This window comes from Homalodisca vitripennis, chromosome 1 (genome assembly GCF_021130785.1).
Source record: "Homalodisca vitripennis isolate AUS2020 chromosome 1, UT_GWSS_2.1, whole genome shotgun sequence".
In the NCBI taxonomy this organism is placed as follows: domain Eukaryota; kingdom Metazoa; phylum Arthropoda; class Insecta; order Hemiptera; family Cicadellidae; genus Homalodisca; species Homalodisca vitripennis.
Window position 1 is genome coordinate 238,183,715 of NC_060207.1, and position 21,067 is coordinate 238,204,781.

Genomic DNA, 21,067 nt, shown 5'->3' on the forward strand with positions numbered 1-21,067 from the left:
CACAATGTAACGTGATTGGCTATATATACAGGGTGTAACTGAAATACACTGACAAACTTCAGGAGGTTGTTCCTGGGGTCAAAACAAACCATTGGAACCAACAATTCCTGGGGTCCTAAAATGCATTGTTTTCTGCATGTTCGTCTGTTTGTGTTTTTTACATTATAAATTTTTTTCTAAACAACAAAGAAAGGTAGAAAGTTAAAAATCATCAACATACGTGCTAAACTACTAAAGATCATCAATTTTTTTTAATTTAAAATTTTTTAGTCAACAAAATTCAAAACCGCGGCTTGTTAAAATCTTTGATGTTGAATTTCTTAAAAACTACTTCCTGGATAAAAAATGTACTAGAATTAAAAATATTTATAAATTGTATTCTAAAACAAATCCATTGCAATTGTTGAAGAGATAAAAAAGTTGTGGCATTTTTGTCTCTAAAAGTGGAGACTATTATGACAAGGCTAACACAATAGCAACATCAGTCTGTGTGGTGGACTAAATGGAATAAAAGACGGAAATTGGATAAAACTTGTGCTTTTGCTGTTGAGAGTAAACTCTACCCAGAGAAGAGAAGACCAAAAATTCCTCACCATCCGGAAGCGGCAAGGCAGATCCGCTCGGAAAACCCCAGACTCCAAAGCCTCCACGTGGCCGCCCACGTATGTCTCCTGGTCCAATACGTGTCCGTCGTCTGTCAACTTGTTCAGCTCTGATTCCTGTTTGTTGGGAAACACGATGTTCGCGTGGAATGCCTCCACCATCAACAACGCTTCGCAAAGAGTCCCTGACCCTTTCCTGAGTACCTGCAGGCAGTCAAATAAATATATACTATTGGTGTTTTTTAAATAAATACTATTTAAAAAAGGTATCAATTTTTTTTTAAACAAGCCAAGTAAATACAGTGTATTAGATTTGTTCTCTAAATTGAACACCATTTCCTTAGTGAATATTACTGACTAAAAAAATAATAAAATTATAAAAACAGAATTGATAGTAGTTTATACTACTAAGGTAATTTCTCAGAAAAAAGAGGATCGTTCAGAAAGTAAGCTAATTCAACAAATTAAAAATTGCATATGACTTTTACAGCTATTTTAAATTATTATGTGTTAGAATAAGCAGCTCTATACAACTATTTTTTTTAAACATATTATAACATTTTTGTAACACTTATCTCGATAAATTCTACCCGCTTCTTCTTGTTGGAATATAATAATATATATACAGCAGACATAGTTCCTGGTCTTTAAATTTTCTCTCTTTGTATTTTTAATGACATGTTTTTATTTAGGTCTAAATTGTTGTATTATTACTTTAACCACTTTTATTTCAGTTATTATTGGTCTGATGATGTGTTCCTTGAACACGAAAGGTCTCAAGAAAATATAATTTAATAATTATTGCAGTGTTTGTTTATGAATTAAGTACTTATCTAGCAAACTTTTCAGTAACTATTAAATAAAATTCTCCTACCTGTGGACGTAACCGATCGCAGTGGTTTTTCAACCTGATTGTCTTATTTGTTTGACCTTGACATGAGACATCCATGTTTTATTATCAGTTACTATGTGCTTGGAAAAAACATCACCTTCTTTAAGGTACTAGAGAAGTAAATTTAGAGCTGCTAACATTCTCTTTGTTTTGGGTTGATCAGTCTAAGAGTTTGGGTAGCCATCGGGCAAAGAATTTATGATATGCATGTTCCTCAGTTACAGTTTTATACACTGGATCTGTGATTGTAAACCTTTAATTTTCCCTTAACGTTATGATTTATTTGTTCGGCGAGGTCATGGGTAAACACAGGTTGGCCACTTCGCTTTCCATCGTAAACATTGGGTTGTTCTTTCCGAAATATCTGGCATTATTTTTAAGAGCATTACAGCTTTGAATGTCTTCTCCATACACAGAACAAAATTTAAAATTAAATACAAAATATTATTTAGTTTGGAAAGTACTTAAATAATGAACTTTATTTATTTTTACTCCTATATAATTATACAAAATCAATATTAATTTGTAAAATAATGACATTTCATCATGCAGTCAAGAGTGTTACTTTTTATAAGTTTTCGTTTATTAATAACACCAGTAAATTAATTTTAAATTCAAATTCAAATTACCTATTTTTTGGTCTGAAGTACCTAAAATAGTTCGCTTCAGAGATATACATCTTATACGTATTATGGATTAATAGGTTCCTACACAAAACTATATTTAACATTCTATAGTTCGAAACTATAGCTTCCGTGTATACTGTATCAAGAATGTTACCTCGTCTGGTTCCATGGGAATGATGGTACACAAAGCGAAGATGAATGGATGGACATACTTCATGTACAGGTAATATGTGGCTACAGCATCGGACACTGAATAGTTGGAGAGTACTTGAGGTTCCTCTGAGGCCAATCTGGAAAACATCAGCATTCAGGTGATTACAAGTTTGTGTGTTCTCCTGCTTTCAATACATTAACTAACTGAGGACATTCATGGAAATGAAAAAGCAGACATCCTCGCCAAAAAGGGAGCGGTGTCCATAATGGTGGGACCTGAGCCAGGTTGCGGGATAGCCTTCTCCAACAGCAAAGCTCTTGTTAAAGATTGGGAAAAGAGGATAAGAAACATTAATTAGAGTAGAGCCTCAGGATTAAGACTATCTAAAATGTTTATCTCTCCTTACGCTAAAGGGTGGGCAGCTCTCTTAGATCAGAGTAAGGAGGATAATTAGACTGATACTAGGGATGTTGAAAGGACATGGCCCCTAAGGAAACATCTTATGAGGGTGGGCCTTAGCCAGACTGACGAATGTAGACTCTGTGGAGAAGAGGAGGAATCAGCAGAGCATATTAGGTTAGATTTTCCTGCCATCTTAGAAATTCGGAAAATATCCCTGGGAGCAAATCTCCTCAGCCCCAAGGATATCAGAGAACAGGAGCCCTGAAATCTGATAGGCTTCTGCAAAAGCCTCAGACTTTGAGGACACAAATTTAAGTAAGGGAGGTGCAAAGGTCCTTTTAGGACTAAGTGCAGGGACAAACCGTCCTCCCTCAGGACAAAAAAAAAATTTAAAAAATTAAACTAAGCTGTTGCATACAGTATTTCTGATCAATATTGGCATTACCAAGAGAGCTAGTTTGTCAAAGTAGATAAATACTTAAGATAGAATATGTGTCATAGAATTCACAGGCGGCTGAAATCTATGACACAGGAATTACAAAGCTTGTCCACCGCTATGATAAGTGCCTGAATTTAAATGGTGATTTTGGAGAAAAATAGTAGTATATAATACAATTTAATTCTTGTACTCTCGGTTTTTTATAATTTCGAAACGTTCCTTACTTTCTAAATAGCCCTAATAAATTACACTCTCTATAGAATCAAAGAAGAGTTAATTAATTAATTAAAGAGAGTTTAATTAATTAGAGTTAGTTAAATTTTGCTAATTCGCATTGAATTAGTTTATTCAACGCCATTAGCATTTGTGTCAGATCTTACCAGCACACCTTTTTGTTCACAATTTTGTGTTGAAAATACAAATGCCAGGTAAACCTATCAAATTTAGTTTCTGTTATGCGTATTTTGTCTACTGAGATTGGGATTTCGTAACGCACCTCACCTACTAATAATATATATATATAAATCAAGTTCAGACTATTTATTTAGCGTAAAATAAATGGACAAGAATTGTTTTATGTAAAGGTAAAAACACATATGGTTCATAGTTCCACAGAACGGCCTCAGTAATTTAAGGAAATTAATAAATTACTTAAAAAAATATATATAATAGTCAATTTGATTACGGTATCTACCTGCACATATCCTCAGGGTCCAACTCCACCGGGTCGTACCTCAGCTTGGCCTTCGCCACAGCTTTTAGGTTCTGTGAGCCCACGGGTAGGTAAGAGTCTCGTTTCACCCAACTACAATACAACAGACAATATAACATGGGTATATTTTAATAGTTACGATACTTGTAACACTTCCACTAAACCAGTGACAAAAGACGCTCTCACCATAGACAATCCATGTGCATGGCCGGTCTACAAGCGTACACTCCCTCCTTGTTACGCGAGAAGCCAATCTCCTGCTTCATGTTCAGGTTGTAGACTGCAGCTCGAGTCTCGACAAACGGCCAGTCGAAGAAGTCTCCGTTGTAAGTCACAAAAATGTGAGGCCGTACCTAAAACATGCATACTCCTAAAGTTGCATGTAACAAAACTTATTTGCAAATCTGCACAGCAATAAGAAGAGTGGTAATAGATAAATTCACATGTAACAAAAAGACGTACATCGTAATTGTTCGTTAAATTTTATATAGAATGTGCATTTTACTTTAACCCTTTAAGTGCCAAGTATTTATTGAGTGGGTGTACTGAAAAGTGCCAGCCCTTTTGAAGGCATTTTGCAAGGTTTCAGTAAAAAAATCACGGTTTGTTTATTTAATAAGCTATCAAAATATTTTTTTATATTCTCTGAAACTCTGCCTAATTAACATAAAATAACAAAGTTAGGATACAATTAAATTTAGGAAAACCGAAAATGGACTTGCCTAAAACAATTCCAGAAATATATAAATTTAATTTTTCAACCAAATTATCATTACCAAAAAAATCATATCCTTTTCTTTGTCCCTATCACTGTAAAGGGTATTCAATTGTCTATAAATCTTGAAAAATGTATAGCATTATCTTCAATAATGAGTGAGTTATACAGGTTATACAGCTTTTAATAAACTAATGTCATATTGTTTCCGGTAGCTCATGTCAACTAAAAATGTTTATATGTGAGTTTCGGTAAAGTCAATCGATCGGATGTGTACTATAACAATTTATTTTGGAAAGAACAGTTCTTCACAATTTAAAAATATATGATATTAGTTTTGAAATAATTATACAGTTTTTCGATTTTTAGCGATTTTTTCCCCAAACGTTTATTTTTTGGCCAACATCCGATAAAATCGGATGTTGGCACTTTTCAGGCAACTTTTGACGTCCCTGGTAGAATCAGACATTGGCACTTTTCAGAAAACTTTTGATGTCCCGTAAAATCGGACGTTGGCATTCAAAGGGTTAATTTTCCATCTTAATTTTTTATTTGTTTACATTATTTGTTATTTGTGGACTGTTAACTAGATTTTATTGAAAATGGCTTTAGATTTTACCAGTTTGGTAACTCAAAATCCATTACGATCCAAGATCAACAGAAGGGTAAATTACATAAATTTTCTGAAACAAACTTTTTTTTTTTGGTTAAACCTAGAGTAAACACAGTAAAAACATTCTGTCGTCTCTTTGTTCAGACAATATCAAACAGGATTATGTGGAATATTGAAATTCACGAAATACGTAAAGTCCTTGAATAGTAATGCAGTATTCTAGCACTTCATGTCAAACACCAAAATGAGTCCATGAAAGGACTTTTAAGGATATCAATTAAACTTTAAAAAAAGTAGCAATAACCTAATTTTATATTTATACAAATTGAAAAGAAATCACATTTTCCACTAAAACTTAAACCCATATCTTAAAAAACTTCAACTTAAGCAAAGATTAACTTTGCATTCATTTCAAAATCTTAATAAGTACCAATATACTGCGTTATATGAAAACTCCAGCTTTTCATTTTAAATGTTTGAAAAGATTTTAGGTGTACAAGGGAAAATTTAATGAAAACACAAATTGTGTTGTTTGTCATTTTGAAGGTTTTTATGAGGAGTCATAAATTGTTATAAGGTATGAACAAGTTCATTTTGGGACAACAGTAACTAAATTTTTAATATTTAAGGTTTAAAAGTAAACCCCTACCACTTTTCAAATAGCTTTGGAAATTCAAAGAAAAGAAATTTTCTTTAGGTTGCTGTAGTTTTATATATAACGTTAATCTTTTCCATAATATATCATTATGAGGTAAATATCAATATTTTGGAGTATTCTTATTTTTATAAATTTATCTATAGGCTAAAGGCACAAATAAAGAATATTTTACTTCAAATTATACAGAGACACAAGTAAAATACTTGTAGTATCATTCAAAAACAACTTACCTCCATTATGTGATCAAAGAATCTTTGTATTAAAGCGTTTTCATCAGGCTCATTGAATATTGTAAAAAACCCTTCAAACTCCGGCTTAGGTGTATACTCGAAGTCTTCAACATCTTCAGATATAATTTCGCGATTTGTGATCAAATAGCCCTGAAACATTTGTTTCGTTAGCCAACAAAATATTTAAAAAAATTCAAATGTTACCACATAAAAACTGTAAAACGGTAGTTTTGTACCTGCCCATCTATCATGTACGATATCATCATGATCTGATCGGAAGCGGCGTCAGGGAACTTGAGCGGTAGCTTGGTAGTCTCGATGTCAAAAGCCAATACTATCGGGTCAGGTCGCTCGATGAGATCCTCCCGTTTGGTGATGGAGGGAGCGTCAAACGGACCTTTACTGTGTACAGAGTACCAAGAGCCCACGAAGATCTTAAGGTCGATGGAGACTCGCACATGGTAAAGCACATCGTACTCCCTAGAGAACACGTAAAATTCTTTCTTATTCTGAATTGTATTATTATTTAATTGTAACACATGTTAAGATATGAAACAATAACAATTATTTAAGTGCTTTTATAGTCTTTTGACATATATCAACATAAATTAGTTACGATGAAAAATTAGTCTCAATCATCTTAAATGATCTTAATAACTGGAACCTTAAGAGTTAAAAAACCCGAAAAAATTTATCAAATGCACAAGTTTTATATCCATTGGCTACTTTTTTATCAACACAACACTTTTATTTTTGAAATATATGGTTACAGACTGCTAAATACTAAATGATAGATGCAAAAAGATTAATAATTTTGTTCTCGAAACTATCTAATGTTATTGTGCCAAATTTAAAAATTGTGCTGAGTTACGAAATCAGCATGACAATGAATCACTAGCAAGAAATCCGAGATGTAGCATAAATGTTGATGCCCATACAGTACGGACACTAGTTGCTTGGATACAAAATCGTAAACCAACAAGGTTAATAGTAAAATATGCTCTGGCAAGCTTTAAATTATGAAATAATAATAATTATTGAAATTTCAGCATCCGGTATGGACATCAGCGATAAAAGATTTAAGCAATATTTTACTAACTACAATAAAGTATAAGTAGCTAGGCATATCCTCACAAGGGCTGCAACTTGGATATCAAAACTATAATTGATTAAAGGCCTTATGAAAACACGTACAGATATAGCACAAAAAAACTATAGAATATGTTACTTTGGTACTATCTGCTCCGTTATCTGGTTACTGCAACTCAAACAAATAAACAGAAACAATTTCATTTAAATTTATTTAATTGGGCAATTGTCATTTCTTTTACTGCAGTAATCTGTAACACCGTAAGTTATCAACAATATCTGAATTAATTCAATCTAACCTGATGTCCAAAATATTCTCCATGTGGTCTGATGACTTCCGTGTGGCACCTGCATCTCCTTTGCTCATTAGTGCTGAAGTCAACATCTCCGTGTAGTACGTGTTGCTCTTGTCGCGCTTGCGGTTCTTGCGCACCGCTGCTGCTATGGTCTGCTTCACCTTGGTCAGCTCGTGGACTGATGGAAACGTCAGCTTCAGATACTGCTGCTTCAGTCCAATCAGGTGATTTGGCTAAACACAGGGAGATAAGTTAGGATTTAGATTTATAGTTTAATCCAAATTCAGAACTGGTATAATATTTACATCTAAAGGAATAATACTTAAATCTCTGCAATCTTATGGATGTCCAGGAGCGGCACATCACTAACCGCAAATGTTGAGATTCTGGGGTGCAAGGGTAATTTGATAGGTCTAGTCTACTACGGGAGATGACTGTTAGAGTTGCTGGGGTTTGTATCAAAGGTTCTTGCCAGCCTCAACATGGGCATCTCAGGAATAGCAACAAATTAAATATTCCCCCCCATGCAACCTCTTTTTTCAAACATCACTGTTTTTATAATGCCGTAATTTTTTATAATTCTCTTCCTGTGGACCTAAAGAATGTAAATGATGTAATGGTCTTTAAGAAAACACTGAAGGCTTTTTTAATAGAAAAATGTTTCTACACCCTCAGTGAATTTATTGGAAATAAATAGTCCGTATGATATAAAATTAATTAGTTTTAATAATTGATTAATTATAATATATTAATATTAATAATTGTATAGATATAAAAACTGTGCATGTTTTTTTTTTTAATATTTATGACGCAATCCAATGCATGTTACATGTCTGATGGAAATAAAGGATATTTGATTTGATTTGGGTGTGCCCCCCTTGCCTGCTTTGACTGGACAGGCTGGTTCAGAGTTGGCCTCCCCTTCTTCCGAGCGGACATCACTTGAGATTAGTGCCCTAATTCTTCCTCATGGATCTCAATAGGAGGCGGCCCCTACCCCCTAACCTTACCCATCCTGAATATACTGTCACTCCAGAAGCAGTGCTAAGGTCATTATAGGACTTAAAGTACAATTTATAAGCTTTTTATCCTAAGAGAACAAAGAAAAAAAGAATAACACACACTAAAGTTTATTTAAATTATTAAAGTCGAGTATTTTGATACCACTCCTGTTTATTTCGTTACAACTTCTGAGTATATTTTAGACTTATTAACATTACGCTTCTATCAGTTCTTACATTCGATATAAAACAAAAGTTGAACTTTTATTCACAAGACTGATGACTTATAATATATTATTTAACCTGTAGTTTGTATTTAAGGGCATTTAATAAATCTTTATTTGAACACTATGCTGTAAAGATTTAAACAATAACGATATTTATCACTTAAAATAATTGGTTTTACTACATTAAAAAGAATAAAAATATATATTCTAATCATATAATATCTGCACCACATTAAATGTTTGTCCTCCAAAGAATCATATTATTCTGAATGAAATGTTTGTACAAATCTTGAAGTTTTACTTATTTTCCACAAATATAAATTATTTTATTAATTATATAATATAGAACATTCTCCTAGGACAATTGATCTGTAAACTAACAGAGAATATAACAAGCACAGTAAATGGGGGGGGGGGGAGTCGGTTTTGTACAAGGTGGACAGTATTTAAAAAAGTAACCCAGGTTTAGTCAGAATTAAAACATGCACTATCTCAAACTTGGATTAAAAATCCAACACCTTATACTTTGCAGATATTGGCTCCTAACCCAGTCTATTCCCTCTCTCATAATTTATACATTGTATTTTAGACTCATCTTCAAATACTATTGAATTTACTAAACAAGCATCAATAAAAGATATTGAAATACCAAATCAAGATCCTCTTTTGTGACGTTTTCCACAGACAGTACAGAGCCACTGAATTTTTTGCTTATGAATGCGGAGACTTCTTGGGTTAGTTCCTTCTTTGTGAGGATGTAGAAGTACGGAGAATATGGCAACGAGACTTTGAATCTGTTGCCATCTTCTTGAATGAAGTAGTAGTCCACAGCACTGACCAATCTCTTATCTTCGTCCAGGATCTCTGTCTGTAAAGATTTCACAAAATGTAAAAAATTAAATAATTGTGGAGTCGCCTGATGATGAAACCTTTGGTTTTGAAAGGTCTCGTCAAAAAATAAACAAGACCATATCGGGAAACTATTCTTTTATTAACACTTAGTACTATTAAAAAAATGTTTTTCTAATTGCTCCAAGAGTCTTCAATATATATATATATGTGTGTGTGTGTGTGTGTGTGTGTGTACTATTTGAAGACCACATATAAACACAGAATAAAACAGGATTTTCAGGTAGCAATCAGGTGTTACTGATTGTTTTGTATCACTGAACCATGAGCAAATGTCCGGAAAAATCCTGTTTCCTTCACAATCCTTCCATCATCAAAAACAAACTTCAAACAAAAACACAAAACACTTTTGACCTCAAGTAATGATGCTTTCATATATTATGAATACACAGATAATTATACTAAAAATAGCCTATAGCCTACTTCAACTAGTAAGGTATTATAATACAAGCTTCTGGGCCAAGGAGACAATGCTCTTCTGAAGTAGGAACACAGAGACAACAGTACCAAATTGCCCGTTTCAGCTAGTCAAGTATGAGGCATATCCAGAAAGTAAGTGCATTGAGGCTCTCACCGCCGGAAGGATTTTTTTCTCGACATGTTGGCTACACTGCCGTTTATCCTGATTTCCCCTCTCCGCAACGAGACCAGTTTGAGGTCAGTACGTTGAGAACTGTTATGTGAGAATATATTTAATGAAAATTTCAATCCAATGTTCCGCCAAGTGCAAAATATATGGTGTCATCTGTTATCTCGTTTGGAAGGGTAAAACTCAGGTTGACATTTACAATGAGGTAAAAACTACATATGGTGGTAATAAAGCTATGAGTCGTACGAGTGTGTTCAAGTGATGTTGCGAGTTTAAAAAGGGTTGTACGTCTGTGCATGATAATCAGAGGAGCGGAAGACCCTCAGTTGTGACTGAAATCCTGGAAAAAAATTGAAAATGCGCTCTGTAACGATCATAGATTGACTGAGAATAAACTTTCGGAGATATTTCCACAAATCTCCATATCTCTGCTACACGAAACCATCATAGAAACCCTCGAATATCGTAAAATATCCGCGCGAGGTGGGGTCAAAAACAACTTTTCCAGAATACACTTAAATTTACCTACGACTTGCTACCATAAGGTGGCTTTTTGTTACAAAACAAATTTAGAAAAGGAGTATTTTTTAGTTATTGACAACTACCTAATTTATTCATTTCATCCATTGCCTGGCTTAGCTAGACAGTTATTAAGAGCCTGAGAGGGCTTTCTTAAAATCATGTCATTATCCATCCATCTGTAAGTTTTGATAGAAATGTCCTAGAGATTTGAAACTTGGTGCATGGGCTCCTCTTGGCAGAATCAAAACCACTATTGACTTTACGGTAAAAAAGACAAAAGGCGGTCCAATCTTGTCAACTTATGAGATAACTCTTGATAGAAAGGTCTTAAAGCCTTGAACATCGGTATATAGGTTTCTCTACGTCCAAGGAAGAGGTCTTGTGATTTTCATAAGGTAAAAGGTCTGTCTGTGTGATAGACCTTTTCATCACATCCTGTCAGGTTCTTCAATACTTCTATCGGTTTCAATTAATTATCATATAACCTTCTGGGCCCTAGTTGACAAAGACATTCTATGGAATGACTGTAAATGGCTAGTTATATTAAATTATACTGTGTCAGTATTAGGTATTTTTATATTCTAATTGATTTATTATATGAAAGAGTGAAAATGAACAACTTACACTGTGCATATTGATGAGAAATCCTGTCCTTTCCTGATAATCTTTAACTCGGTCAAACCCGTATTTTGAATCAATGGAATCATTTTCTAGCGACTGCTTTATGCGAACTTCAGATGAGTCTTCTCTAAAATCAAACACACATTCTCAAAAAAGGTACACATTAATTAAATGTTCAAACATATTTTTGACAGCTTAGCTTGAATCAGTTTCTTAATGTCCTGAAACAACATCTCTTTCACACGTTAGATAACAAAAAAAGCCCCTCAGCTTCCATATTAATTTCAAGTTTAATGGCTGACTGACTGAATTTATTATAAAAAACTAAATTTAAAAACTAAATGATTATCTGATAGGGTTTTTGTACACAGTTTTTGGATCTTGGACACAGATATAATATATATTCCATTATCACACTGGTCCACAATTTATTGAATTTACCTTTCTTACAGAAATTCAGGGACTTAATTAAGTATCCAGTAGAGTTCACACAGTACTATAACCTTGTCAATAAACAATTAAAATTTTGAACTCAATGCAGAAAACCAAATTCAGTCACAGAAGTCAAAACAATTTTATTGCTACTGATAAGTAACGAGAGTTGCATCAGCTAGCTTTTATTTTCAATGTGATAACAGCAACAGATGAAATACCCGATGAAAAGTTTTGAAAAGCTGGATTTTTTTCTTTAAGGAAAGTTTCAATTTTTAATTGGGCAACAACAACACACAAATGCCAAAGTTTAAAAAAGAAATGGGTTTTTTTAAGAAATCTTTTCCACTGTTAATATTTACCTATAATATTAATGTCATACATTTTTCTAAATCTGTTAGGTTGCTGCTCCTTACTTTTAATTTTACCTGGATATCTGGAAACCTCTTATTGATTGTTGAGACAGACGAGAACTCGGTTCACAACTTTAACCATAACTTTGTAAAACTCTACAGTGCCATTAATGATACTATTAGTCCCTGAAGAAACTTTTGGTGCAATAATTTGATATCTGGTACTGTCTCTGTAAAGGCTTTGAAAAAAGTTAGAAAACGACTGAGTTGTAGAAATGTAATAGCTAGATAAAGTTTGACCGTCTCTTTATACCTTGGGCCCAGGTCTAAAACTCGTAATATCTATTCCACTACCACACTGGTCCACAATGTAATAAATGTACCTTTCTTATAGAAATTCAGTGACTTAAGTATTACTTCCCACGGTGATCTCATCGACAGCCTGTGGAAGTACTTTCGCAACATTGCTGATTAGATATTGTTTTTATGCTTTAGATTGTATCTCATTATGCCTATGGTTTGGATGTCCAAAAACAGATGTGTAAACGCTAAATTCTAAAGCATTTATGTTCACCTTTGATAAAACCTAATATTTAGGTTCGCTATTCATGAATTTTAATTACTTTAATGTATAAAGTTATAAATAAAGATGGGAACTTTGTTGGCCAGTCATTTCAATTAAAATGTTTTTTAATTTAGCCTTAGCATAGCTCTCAATCTGCTTATGTTAATACAAAAGACTAAATTATACATTGATATCAATACAAACTATACAAAATATATACTTTACCTGATGAACGAAGAAGCATTTGATCCCTCCCCTTTGTCTACTTTGAAACGACCACTATTTTGGAGAACCATTGTTACTCGAATATACACTGAATTCTAGGCTGAAAATCTGGAAAACAAAATTAAATCAGTGAACACATTGTTTGTACTGTGTCTAATGATACTGGCACCAACATGAATAGGGGTGATCTTCATTAAATCAAATTTCATTACTTAGCATATACGTTATGTCAGCTGTGGTAAAATGATCTTGATTTTTTATAAATTAAAAAAAAATATAATAGCTATACATTTTGAGGATTTTCTTCTTCAGGTGTTAAAAGGTTAAGCATACACAAAAATTAAAAACCAATCAATATGAGGTGAATTAATCATTTTGTGTTGTGTGTGTCATCATCTGTTAAATCCTTCTACGTATATAAATAAAAATAAATTTCTTAGTACGATCTTGTCAAGCAGATGCAGGCAATTTATTAATACACTCACTGATAGTATATGTACTGAGTGATATTTATTTTGTTCAAAAGCCTGACACAGTAACGTATTTGCTGCAGTCAATATTTGTTAATAAACTTCATCTAATCCATGTTACTTATTTATTGACAGTGTTGATACATTAAATTTCCTTTATCAGCTATTTTATAGGTAAGCAACATAGAAATAAAACTTGAAATACGTTTTGGTGGACTTCAAAGAAATATATGAAGTTACATTGATAATATTAATTTTCTTTTAGGCTGGAGTATAAAAAACGGCCACCATCACAATCAGATCACTGATATTCATGATTATTTTAGGTACCGAAATCAAGATGTTGAACCGAATTAAGTTATAGCTACCTATTTCAAATTACAGTAGAGTTCAGCTGTTTCATGTCTAAAAAATAATAATTTAATAATGAATAAAAAGATATCTCAGAGCCGATGTGGGTGAGACTGTAATAAGCGGCCCACACTTGTTATTCGATCGTCATTATCGAACGAATCAGTATATTACCCAACTTCGATATTATATGATAATCGTACAACAAGAATTATTATACATTAACAACACCAATAACACATTACAACAAAAAATAGGTAACTTAACAGTAGCATTAAAAATAACAAAACCAACTTTAACTTGGATCATATTTTAGAGATAGGCTACTTTACAATACTTACAGCTTGTAGACAACCTGTGAGCTGGATAGCTGTGAGCAACCACTTTTATGAAATGGAGGAAAGGATTCTTACCTGACAGGTGCACTTCTCTGCGGTACAAACAGTTGGAAAGACAGTCTGCAGGTATTTCACTCCTCAATTTCTATGACCGCTCACCAAGAATTTTCATTCTCATATTTATCGCCATTTTTGAAATCTCCAAAAAATGAATATTACTTGTTGTTTATTGTTTACGTTAGAATTATAATAATTTATCAATACGCTGAAGTCATATGTTGAGTCAAATAAATTGTAATATCAAATTATTAATTTTATAGAAACGATCGATACATTCGAAAAAAATGGCCGAATAATACCGAATTATACCTGTGGCTATTACAGGTAGGGTACAATAAGCAGACCCGGTTTTTTATATCGAAGAATGTAATCATCGATACCTAATATTCGCATCTCAAATCCTAGACTATCAATCGATATAAAAGTATCTATAGTCCTCAGTAGCAATCTCATATTTTAATTAAAATATGAATTTAATATTTACAGTGATGAAACAAATTATTACTTTCCCACAAATTTCACATACGTTTTTCGGTAAGAGTCCAACATGTTGAAGTCACGAAAAACATGTCTTATCATCTTTCAAAGCATTGTCATGTAGTTTTCTAAAATGTACTGCCATTTTTAATAATCAAATATTAGGCTACTTATATAAAATTGAAATATTACATTACAAGTATTATTTGAAAGTGTTTACAGCTGTTGATATAGATTATTTAAGTTAATTGTTCAAAATAATTAATCAGTATCGATTGGTTATATCGATGGTTATGATTAAGTAATATCGTTTGCCAATTTCGATATAAAAAACCGGGTCCGCTTATCGTACCCTACCCGCCATTACTCAAGTACCATACAAATCATTTAACTTTTAATTCATTTGGAGCAATGTTTTTATTTAATATATTGAAAAAAGGGCTGGCAATAATTAATTGTAAACATTATATTATATTACATTATAGTAATACATTATAATTTTTTGTGTTCAATAGTTTAGGTAACCTATTTCTAACTGATAATTTGGTAGCCTGATACGATTGTGGTGGTGGCCGCATTCCAACCCTTCTTCATTGCAACCCTGTATTTAGGTTAAATGATCAAAATGTCATCTAGACTAAAAATGAGATTAATCTAAAATTTGTTTGCTGCACTTTTTGCAAGAAACTGAAAACCCCAATTAGAAAATAATCAAACACAAAATAGCCTACCTTGATCCATCACTACGGAACAGGCTTAAAAGAAATATTGCTTTGTAGGTCTAGAATAAAAGCAACTAATTAAGTTAAGTAATATAGACCTAATTTGTATAAAACTAATCCATTTGAATAACGTGTTAACTGTTACTATGCCACTAAAGTTTATTAATTATTATTTCTATATTAGATACCTGGTTCGAGAGAAAAAAGCAATCAAACACTAGTTCTGAACAGCCATTTGTAGTCTAATCATTACTAATCATCTAATGTTGCTTCATTACACATAATTAATAAAAGTTGCTACGTTATAACCAATGCCAGGTTACAAATCTCTCACACCAACACATTAAAACAATTCACACAGATATCAACTTAAAAGAATAAATCTATAAATAATTAACCACACCAAAAGTAACTGTTAGAAATGTTATGGGTTTATTCTAAATTTTGTGTTGTGTTCCTCTCTTTTCCCGCGAAAAGTGGGTTAGTCAGCTGTGTCTGTTTTTAGTACCAGCTGTTTTGTAACATACACAGATTATACAGTTTATTTTTAGTAATTAATTATTAATAACTATTTTATAAATTATAAAATTACATATAAATTATTAACTAAATTTATATGTCATTAATTTCATTTTTAATTCATGCAGCCAATAACTTTATTTAGTTAGTTCATGTAATAGCACGGCTGCATTCATCAAGTATATTTGCTAGATAAGAATCTAAGAATTCAAGTTGAATGCAATGATTTAGTGAATGTTATGTCTATATTATTGTGTAGATTTTAATATGAGTTGAGGTACCAATTTCTTAGATTCAAAGCATTTCACGACCTATTATCACAATGTTTAATTTTGCTTTGAGTTCATAGCAATCCTCAAAGCTTTTGTTATGGTGAATAGCGTGTAAGGCTACTGTCCTTTTTTTCTTTGTGATTTGTAGAAAAAACTGTAACCGGTAATTCTTACTTACAGATAATTTGAGGGTTTCATAGTGTAGTCCTTTGGACAAAACCTACAGGTTAGCTGTTAAATTGCATTGTTGGAAGTACAGTCCAATTTACCAGCTACTTTTGAGTAGATCGGTCTTTACTAACTTAAAGGGCCGTTATTTGTAAGTGTAAAAGTAAGGAAATTTAATTCAAGTGCGAATAACATTGTGTTGGCGTTTTAATGCCAATAATAGCAAAATAGCATCATGAAAGGATTTCTGCCTTGCGCCTTTTCTTAGTTTTAGAACAACATTGTTCAAAATATTTTTGAGACTTTCCTCGAGGTTGACTAGAGGCTTTTTTCATAGCTGCTGCAAGTGTTCCTGGGAATGGTACTTCCTGCTACAACCATAAGTTAAAGGAGAACTTTAATTCTAAACGGTGCCGCTTCTACCCACACTTTTCCACCAGTTGTCCATGTTAAAAAAGACTAGTAAATCTTCGGGAAGTTTGCTTGATCATTCTTATACCTTTAAAACTGTATGTATTGCGTGGTAAATGGATTTTCCGGTGTTCTATTGAACAAATTCCACAAGGTATATTGGAATTCTTGATTAATGGTTCAGAATCAGAAACAATAGGTGTCTAATTAGTAAAGACGCAAACAGAAGCAGATAAATTCCATGTCGAACTGTAGAGGAATGAGAGTAAAAATATGTAATAAAACCATTACAAAATTATATTTTATGTTTAAAAAAGCATACTCAAAGTTTAATTGCCTCTAAGCAACGTGTGTTGGTAAAATGTTTGGTCTATATAATGAAACTCGTTTTATCTATTGTTCACGATAGATTTATTCTATATATTTGTAACTATTATTACTTACCTTTGTCTTCAACATTCATTGTTGTAATTTGAATAATCCTGTTTCATTTACTTATGAAAACGTATTATTCTGAGACAGCGTCTTCAGTAGTGATGAGGATAGCGAACTGTTACGTATACTGTTTTACGTTTAAAGGATTTCGTTATCTCATACCCTGAACTTCGAACAGTTGACTGAGGCCAGCCGATCACAAGCAAGGAAAAGTAATAAATATCTTACGTTTAGTGTTTTATTACCTTTTATTTACATATATAATATCCTAGATTACAATATATAGACATTTCAACTTTTTTCCATTGTTCCCTGTGCGTTTTTTACAATTTTAACTTTATTATTTGTTTTAGTGCTTGAACAAATATTTACTGGCACATGCTTTGTATATAACCATACACTAACAGTGGGATAAAACATTTCTGAACGATGTTTAATATTGTATGTGCTGCAAATAGAGAAATATTAATTTAGTTACTTATTTGGCCCGAGAGATTTTCCAACCACAACTGGATAAAGATTGAATTTTATAACTGCGCAACACTGTAAGCCACACTTAGTGGGCTGGCAAACTAAACAGCAAAACAGCGAGGGCCACTAGGTTTGGCCCGCTGACCTGACGGACAGGACATGGTCATAAATCAACAACCTGACCGACCTGAGACAGAGAACAGCCATGACCAACGTTGTGGCCAGGCGCTGTGAGAGGAAAATCGTATGGATTTGATGCAGATCCAAGTTATACCCCGTAATTAACATCTACATTAAAACTCTACCTTTTACACTTACGTCTTCTAATTTCTTGAGATTTGTTTAGCAAACAGAAAATAACAGCCCGGGTTAAACTATGTGAATACTTCTTGTCATCTAAATGTCACATATATTAAACAAGATTTCGTTCCTAATACCATATGTTGCTTAGGTTATGTTCACGTTTAAAGCGTTCGAATAACAAACTGATGATGAATTTTGTGTTCATTTTTTGATTCTAGAAACCAATGAATCCCTTTAATAAATAAATGTTTGTTTAGTTTGAGGGTTTACATTAAACGAAAGTAGTCCTTTCATACATATGAGGATTGTTTAGCAGAAATGTTTTATGCGTAAGGCTAGTGCTGAGTAGCCGGTTCATAAAGAGCGCTATAGTGCTAAATCATTGGTCTAGAGTTGCATCCATTTGCACCTTCTGGAAGTGTACTCAATTATGACGAATTAATTCTAAAATGAGGTTTTTCAAAATTTGAAAAGTTTACTCATCTTGTTTAGTACAGTTTTGTAATATATTTATAATAACTGTTTCTTTTGTTTGCTGCTAGATAGTATGTAACCACAATGTTACGGAAATTCGGTTTCACGAAACAACAAAAGTATGTATTGGATAAAACGTCTTTTCATAAGCCATTCAATAAGCAAATAAATCAGTACTGATATATACAGTAGAACAATTTATCAATACACCATCTTTAATTATGTAACTGTAACAGCTATAAGAAGATATTGCACCTTAAGCTAAAATTTTTTCCACTCGAAACGTTATAATTTGCACTACGAAACAATAATTATAAAATATAATACCTATAATAATTATAACAGATAAAATATTAACTTACATTAAAAACAAAACCAATATTTAATACTTTTATTTTTTTGTACTTTTGTGATGTGTCTGAAGAAGATAGCCTCGCTATTGAAAGGCCTCACAAAAAATAAAAGTATTAAATATTGGTTTTATGTTTTTAATGTAAGTCAACAGTAACCAATACAAGCTCCATCTACAGAAAAAATTTGTCTAAAAATTACTAGATCAAAAATAAATATTATGATCTAAGGGTTTTTTTAATTAAAAGATTTTGTCTTGTACAAGGAGAATCCTTCTAAACTTTTAGTACTCTCCCAGGGGCTCACATTTTTATGAGTAGGTGGACAGCGAACAGGAGGTTAGCCGAGCCAAAGTATGTCATTACTACTACTTACTTGTGACATGCTCCTTCAATGGCATCTTATTTTGTTTCCTTTCCAAATGAGATCCCACACCTTTGTACTTTACTGACCACACTTGGCTAATCTTTTGTGTTTCCGACACTGAACATTCAGTGGTCTTCTCACTTCCTGTTTTCCTTATCTCTCTCTTCTATCTACCAGCCCCTCTTTATCTCTTCACTTATCCTCTTTAGTTTTTTCTATATCTTTTTCTTACTAGAGGAGGTTGAAGATTGATCGGCACCGTAGAGAATAGAATTGGGAATCTCCAACGTCCGGGGAAAAGCCTTGGACGTCTTCTGGCGGTGGGTTGTGTAATTCGTTCTGAGCTGTGTAATGGGTCGCTTCACCAGAGGTCAGAAGTCAGCCACTTCGGTCCTTGATCAGGTAGTGCGACATGGACGCAGAGGGCGGACTCTGCGTTGCCACAGGTGAGCCCCTGTCCGTCCGTGTATTCCGGGACGGGAAAAACTGAGACTGGGCTTCAGGGAACTGGGGTAGGACTTGTGTCCGAAGGTACACCCGTTCCTGGTTACTCCGTCATGCCTCTTGTTCCACGAAGCGCTGGTAAAATATTATGGACACTACAAAAATAGTTTTAACAGGCTAATACAAGGCTAAACGCTTCAAGAAGAGTGGCTTGATTGCTCGTTCCCCTGAGGGTGGAATCCACTGGGAGTCAAACCAAAAGTACAAGAGCGGAATAATAATGTCGCCCCTAAGAAGATAGTACCTATGTGACACTGGGTTACTATAGCTGCTAAAGGGGAGAAAGCTGAATTGAGCTATTATCTGCTAATCTGCCATGCCGCCCAAGATTACACCACCAAGAAAGAGAGCCCACTAACAACAGGACTTATGCGGACCTGCTATGGATATTCAGGGGACAGTTAAAGCTCATTACTTGGGCACTAAGATTAGGGGCATCAGGCAGATGAGAACCGGAAGTCTTGTTAGAACTAGGCGATGGAACCACAAACCGTGACCTCTTCAGTTTTGCACTAACTGAAGGATGCGATTGGGGCGAGCGGAACCGTTCGAAGGTTCGAGCCGTTGGTATCCTTAGAAATCCGAAAGTCTCTCCACGATCAAGATCAAGGGCGCAATTACCCAAGATCTAGGAATAGTCGCGGGGGGCGTGAATGTCTCCGTGACCCAGTTTAGTAGGCGGGAGCAGAGACTGGCTTTAGTGCACCTAACAAAGCGTGCAGCCAGCAGGCTTTTGGTAACGGCCCGGATGAAAGTCGGCAGGATCCGTCTGATGATGGAAGTGCTTCCGGTGTTTTGATTTCGGCCATTCTCGGCGGAGGGCCCGACAGAAGATATGAAGACCTCTGTTTTAAGTGTGAGGAGGTGAGTAACAGGTGAAGTGAATGTATGGAGAGATCCCAGTGTTGTCTCTGCCTGAGGCTGAAAGTTTACAAAAAAAACTGAAACACCTTTGTGACACGAGGGTCTGTTCTGTCCTCTGACATGCACTGGACAAGGCCAGTATACATTTAAGAGGATAAAAATCCTCCAAGGAAATCTAGTAGTTGATGGCTTAGTACCTTTATTTCAATTCGTGGTTTAATAATTAAAAATAAGTCTGAGCCTTTGAATAATTTTCATACATCTATGCTGTAAAATATATTAAAGTAAATAAGTTGAAACTATATTTCAAATAAATTACATTATTATGTCAATAACCCATATAAATTTACTTAATTTTTTTTAATGTTTCAGTATGGTTTGATTTCAAATATTTTTGAAATGATTTAAGAACATGAATGATTTTATGAATTAGATTTTATTTACAAGAGATTACAACAGTGTAGACAGCCTATCTTGGCTTACTAAAATGTTGTATTCTGGGTAGAAACTCGATCAGAGTTTATGTGTGGTCAGACCTGAGAGAATGTGTTTATTATTTATTGTCACCTTGTTATATTGACAAGAAATGAACATTGGAGATGCAATGTGATTGAGAAGCCAGATTTCCATCAGTTTCAG

The 21,067-nt window shown here is 33.7% G+C and overlaps 2 protein-coding genes across 6 annotated transcripts in view; both read right to left on the bottom strand.

The window, feature by feature from the left end:
- LOC124353195 (DNA polymerase epsilon catalytic subunit 1-like) overlaps positions 1–15,737 on the bottom strand; it is a 68,844-nt gene extending 53,107 nt beyond the window's left edge. Inside the window, 11 exon segments of the mRNA XM_046803075.1 lie at positions 594–806; positions 2,275–2,410; positions 3,810–3,920; positions 4,014–4,180; positions 6,044–6,193; positions 6,280–6,523; positions 7,432–7,661; positions 9,306–9,524; positions 11,301–11,424; positions 12,873–12,980; positions 15,479–15,737. Coding sequence (XP_046659031.1) covers positions 594–806; positions 2,275–2,410; positions 3,810–3,920; positions 4,014–4,180; positions 6,044–6,193; positions 6,280–6,523; positions 7,432–7,661; positions 9,306–9,524; positions 11,301–11,424; positions 12,873–12,943 — 1,665 coding nt within the window. The 5' untranslated portion in view covers positions 12,944–12,980; positions 15,479–15,737.
- Positions 1–21,067, bottom strand: part of LOC124353198 (ETS-like protein pointed) — a 357,362-nt gene that overhangs the window by 292,170 nt on the left and 44,125 nt on the right. The gene's annotated exons all lie outside the window — the stretch shown is intronic.